Source organism: Mirounga leonina, unplaced genomic scaffold (genome assembly GCF_011800145.1).
Source record: "Mirounga leonina isolate KUSES-001 unplaced genomic scaffold, KU_Mleo_1.0 Mir_91, whole genome shotgun sequence".
NCBI classification, from domain to species: Eukaryota; Metazoa; Chordata; class Mammalia; order Carnivora; family Phocidae; genus Mirounga; species Mirounga leonina.
Window position 1 is genome coordinate 28,123,429 of NW_023270839.1, and position 6,000 is coordinate 28,129,428.

Sequence of the window (6,000 nt, forward strand, 5' to 3'; positions counted from 1 at the left end):
GGTAAGTGTGTGAAGTAAAGATTAAATAAACCACCTAAACTCCTCTGCCATCCACTCCCACTGAGCGACACCCCAGCTCAGTCCTGTATATTAAGTATCTCTAGTGGTTGGGCTAAGGTAAAACCATAATATATATTTTGAAAACACACAAACAACTCTTCCTGATGTCCCAGTGGGCAAGCACAACTCTAGTAAACTGGAGTTTATTTTAAAAATTATCATTTTAGGGCGCCTGGGTGGCTCAGTTGGTTAAGCAACTGCCTTCGGCTCAGGTCATGATCCTGGAGTCCCGGGATCGAGTCCCGCATCGGGCTTCCTGCTCTGCGGGGAGTCTGCTTCTCCCTCTGACCCTCCCCTCTCATGTGTTCTCTCTCATTCTCGCTCTCTCAAAATAAATAAATAAATCTTAAAAAAAAAATTTTTTTTTTAAATTTATCATTTTAGCTATACAAAGAATAAACTGGGGAAGAGAGGAAGCTTAGCACAAGGAACTCCTGAGGATGATGAAAATGTTCTATACCTTGCTTATGGTAGTGGTTACATGACAGAATATATTTGTCAAAACTCACTAAACTATACACTTAAAATGAGTGAATTTTATCACAAACAAATTATACCTCACTAAGTTGATTAGAGAGAGAGACAGAGCTGGAAGGAAAGGAAAAGACAAACTCCCTCGGGAGACAAATGCAAAAGGTCTAGAAGACACTGTGGGAAGAAGACATGCCATCCGGGGATGGAATGGGAGGAGTGGGGTTGCCCACATGATGTTTTACCTAGGACCAGGCTTTATTCCATAGATCAACCAGGAGTTTCTACTTCTGAGAATACCTTATACTTCATTAGGAACTGCATAAAGTGGAGACAAATAAATCAAAGTCTATCCTCCTCCCAATGGAGGAGAAATCCATTATAAAGTTAAAAACAAAGAAGCTAAATTACCTTCTGAGATAAGAGGTAAGAGGGCTTGTCTCTCCTCTCCCACACTTGCCTATAGTGCACCCCCACCCTGCACCAACCAGTGGATATTCAGATATCCACTGTAGTTAAATCCCAGAAACCCCATTCATAAACCCTCCTCCAGTTCCCCTACTTTGAACAGTTAAAAACACCAGGAAGATTGGGCACCTGGTGGCTCAGTTGTTTAAGTGACTGCCTTCAGCTCAGGTCATGATCCTGGAGTCCCAGGATGGAGTCCCCCATCAGGCTCCCTGCTTCTCCCTCTGACTCTCACCCCCTCAGGCTCTCTATCATTATCTCTCTCAATAAATAAATAAAAATCTTAAAAAAAAAAAAAAAACACCAGGAAGATTTAAAATGTTTATCTGGCAGTAGCCACTCTCATTAAAATTAAAACCTCTTTGTACTCTTTTAGCCACTGGGCAATACACCAGACATTCACACTTCAAGAGACAGTAACAAATTTCAAGAGGAAGTCATGAGCTTTCTGCTTTGCTCAAGAAGTCTGAAGTATTGGGACGCCTGGGTGGCTCAGTTGGTTAAGCCTTTGGCTCAGGTCATGATCCCGGGGTCCTGGGATCAAGTCCCACATCAGGCTCCCTGCTCTGCGGGGAGCCTGCATCTCCCTCTGCCTGCCACTCTCCCTGCTTGTGCGTGCTCTCTCTCTCTCTCTGACAAATAAATAAGTTAAAAAAAAAAAAGTCTGAAGTATTTCTGAGTAGCTTACAAGTTCCACAAAGTCTGCAAAAATTCATGATACAATGGGAATTAACTTCCAGTTTCCAAAGCTAGAGCTACTGGTGTTAACTTACACTGTTCCCTCTCCTTCCCACCCTATATCTAATCCATCACAGAGACCTGTCTTCCAAGTTTGTCCCCTTCTTTCCCACATCATCTGCCTGTGCCTGAGTCTACCAGACCATCATTTCCTATTTTGTTTCCTGCAACAGTTTCTTTGGTTTCTCTTGGCTCCCAGCTCTCCTCTCTATTACTCATTCTGTTCAACACGCCTGAAAACGTGCTTACTTGTTTAACCACTTCTTTATACCCTGCTTCATTCCTACAAGTAGACTAGTCATCCCAAGCCATTATTTACAGGAGACAGACTGTTAGGGACATCAGGAAGAAATATAGATGGAAGAGGCATGACAGGATACTTGAGGAAATCGAATGTACTTGCCAAACTTCACATCTGGCACATGATCAGAGATGAGATTTCTCTCCTGCTTTCAGATGGTGAAAGTAGTCTGAAAAATGTAATTTCAACATCAAAATGTTCGAATTTCCAGGATTGATGGTAAAGGGGAAGAGGCATAGAACAAAAAACAGGAACTATCCCAGAAAAAAATCTAGGCCATGTGGCTTAAGTAGGTATGAAGGACTATGGTAGGAAAGGAAGATTACAGATATACAATCTATTGGCCTAAATTGCTCTCATCTAGGAAAGTTCACGCGGCTTCTCGAGCAGGGGTTTTAGAATTTTTTGTACTGTTACAAAACTCAGCATCCTGATACACAATGGGACTCCTAATTAAACAACTTCAGGTAATCTTGGCCATTCTATAGCATTTACGGTGTTATCCATGTCTAGGAAGTTCATGTGAGGAGGCCTACCATACCATTGTATTGCTGCCGGTGATCCATGTAAGCCTAGTTAATAAACTCTGCTCCAGGGGCACCTGGGTGGCTCAGTCATTAAGCATCTGCCTTCAGCTCAGGTCATGATCCCGGGGCCCTGGGATGGAGCCCCGCTTCGGGCTCCCTGCTCCGCGGGAAGCCTGCTTCTCCCTCTCCCACTCCCCCTGCTTGTGTTCTCTCTCTCACTGTGTCTCTCTCTGTCAAATAAATAAAAGCTTTAAAAAAATTAAAAAAATAAACTCTGCTCCACAAATGCTGAATCCTTTGAAGTTGCTGAAAGCATCTATGGGTGACATTATGATTCAGATATCCACTGACAAGTCAAGACTTGCAAATATTTTCAAAATCAGAAGCAATGAGATATCTTAGCCACCTTCAATTCTTTTGGGAACAAGCCAGGTGGATCTAAAAACAAAATAACCCACAACTCTGTGAATATACTAAAAACCACTGAATTGTAAACTTTAAATTGGGCATGGCATGGTATGTAAATTACATCTCAATAGCCTTTATTTTAAAAACCAACAAACATATTTTAACCAAAATGTTAGTTTCCAGAAATGTTATATCCTAGGAACCTAGTTATTGCCCTTAAAATGTTTATACTGCTGGAAAAATTTACAAAACGGAAGCCCTGATAAATTACTGTGACAAAACCATTATCATTTTGGCTATAAAGAAAAAACTGAATGGTCTCTTTCCTTTCACCGTAATGGGAGCTGATCTGTATCACACATCAAAATCTGCCTTTAAGCTCTGAATGACATTTTTTAAAAGGGCACTTTTCAGATTTAACCACTATGTTGAATATCATAATTATGACATGTCACTAATATATCTTTCTTTGTAATCTACTCCAGAACTTCCTTCCCTATAATCCTCTGTGAGGAAGAAAATCCTTGTGTTTATCCACTGACTTAACTTCTAATGATTTCCCTCTTCCTCTAATAATCACTACCCAAGCTTTTATCTCTACAATCATTCCAACCTTCCCCATGTCCCGACCCATTCCGTAATTTCTACTTATAAATACCACACCAGCTGTCTGACTGCTGTGGAGGTAACAACAGGTTATTTATGCTCCCAGATATTCAAAGTAGGTCAAAAATATAAGCAACAGACTATGAGTCCTTTGAGGGAAAGGACTGTGTCTTGTTCATTGTTAGAACCTCTCAATATTAAGCAGAGTACCTGGCACAATATTTTGACCCACCATTAAGCTACGGCCCATTCACAGAAAGAATTAGTCAACAAATAGCCAAGAGGTTAGAATATACTTAGGCATAAATGTATTTAGAAGGCAATTTAAGCTCAACTCACTCTTGATGTCTAAACCAGTCCGTCTTTACAATGACTGGAAGGTGCATTTTAAAAGAGTGTGTGATGAAGCAATGATCAAAAGCCAAAACCTTGAGATATAAAAATCACAGTATTTAAAATTTTTTTTTCTTCTCAAAAATTATCTTGGGAGAAAAAAGGCTGATCCAAGACCAAGAGCAATTTATTATCCAATCAAGCAGCCTACAATTAGGCAGCTCAGGGATGGACTCCTCACTGTGCACAGTGAAGAATGGAGGGCTATACAAAGTAACTAGGCAATGTTTACAGACCTATGTCTCTTCATGGGAAAATGCCTCTGATATTTCTCAGTACCTACCTCATACTTTCATTATGAGGATTAAATGAGTTAATATTTGTAAAGCACTTAAGAGTAGTACCTGGCACATAGTTAGCACTGTATCAATGTTTACTAATAAAGTAACCAAATCAGTTTTCAATTACATTCATTCATACATTAGAGACCTACAATGCCTAAGAAAATTACCAGATTTAGAGAGAAGTTCCAATTGTGCACTCTTTTAAGTCTGTGGCTGGAAAGAAAGGGGTCCTAGAGAATGTTTTATGCAAACTCCTCATCTTGTGGTTGAATTAATCTTATACCAATTTCTTGAGAAATTCACAGGTTACAAAAGCTTTCCCATCTAATTCCCAGGTTTGATCCTCACAACAGCCTTGAAAGAGATGCAGAGCAGGTATAATTAACTCCACTTACAGATATGAGACAACTGAACAAAAAAAGTTAAGTGACTTGTCCAAGGTCACACAGTAAGTGAAAAGGCCTGGGCTAGAATCCAGGTCTCTTGATGGCGTGTCCAGACTTCTAATAACATGCCGCAACTTGGGTCCTGGGCTTACTTGGGTCACATTTGGAAACAATGATTCTAAGATCCTAAATGGAGAGTCTGCTGCCAACACAAACTTGGAAAGTGAAGCCCATTCTGTTAACTGGAACTAAAGGTAATTAATAGTTGGCAAAACACCTACGTACAGCAGAGTTATAGCATAAAATGCCATGACGACACACATTCACCAAGCACCACACGCTGCCCAAGACCAATTTTCAGAAGGCTTCAAAGGGACAGTTCTCCAAAATATGCCATTCAGAGATTAGCAGACCCAGAAAATACTGATGTCGGTATAAGAAAGAAAAGGCTGCCGCTTTCCTCAAACTAAACCCTGAAGGAAAAGGCTCGCCCCAGCGGATGGTGAAGCCATGGAGCATAACAAGGCTCTAAGGGATCACACGTAGGTAGCAAACTCCCAGGACGAATGAGAACCGACCATCCCAGCCCGTGAATCATCTCGCATTTATCCGGCGGCATCTTCCTCAGGGGCTCACCACCCCAGGGAAGCCATCTGAAACCCGGCAGCTAAAGGTGAGAACCGACTGGTGCAGGATTCCAAACACTCTCACAGAAAGGTTGGCTGGTGGTGGAAGTGGCACCGCATGCCAACACAAGACGTTATTTTAAGCGCCTGTCCCCACGGGAGGGACCATCTGATCCAGCCGATCAAGCATCTCCCGCAGCCAGGATTTCTCCAAAACCAAGCCGGGCGACCCTGACACAGGCCCCCTCCCCGCTCGGAAACCCGCTGAGCACGCAGCCCGGGGAGCGTGGCGGGGCCGCAGAGACCGCCGAGGCAGGCCGCCCCCCGCCGCCCCCGCCCGAAAGGGGAAGGCGCCTCTGCGGCAGGCGGGCCGGGCCGGGGATTTTGAAATGCTGGGGAAGGGGGGGTGCAGCCGCAGGGCCCCCGCGCCCCCGCCCCACGCCAGCCTGACAGCCGGCGGCGCCCGGCCGCGCGGCCCCGGCCCCACGGCGCGGGCCGCCTTACCTTTGTGTAGAGCTCGGACGCGGCCATGGCGGGGCCCCGCGACGCCGACGCCCCCCGCCCGAGCGGAGGCCGCACCTCGCCTGGGCGGCCGCCCGCGCCGACTAGGAAGCGCCCCGGCAGCCGCCGGCAGGGGGCGGGGCGGGGCCGGGCGGGGCGGGGCGGGGCGGGGCCGGGCCGGGCGGGGCGGGGGATGACTTATCCATTGTTTAGTAGCATGTTATTTAGCCT

General features: G+C 44.7%; 1 protein-coding gene across 4 annotated transcripts in view; it reads right to left on the reverse strand.

The window, feature by feature from the left end:
- The window catches only part of MYO5A (myosin VA), a 192,804-nt gene extending 186,938 nt beyond the window's left edge, over positions 1-5,866 (reverse strand). For all 4 annotated transcript variants that reach the window (XM_034994273.1, XM_034994272.1, XM_034994271.1 and 1 more), the window contains exon 1: positions 5,773-5,866. In XM_034994273.1, the coding sequence (XP_034850164.1) occupies positions 5,773-5,799 (27 nt within the window). In that variant the 5' untranslated portion in view covers positions 5,800-5,866. The remainder of the gene's footprint in view (positions 1-5,772) is intronic.
- Between the last annotated feature and the right edge of the window lie 134 nt (positions 5,867-6,000).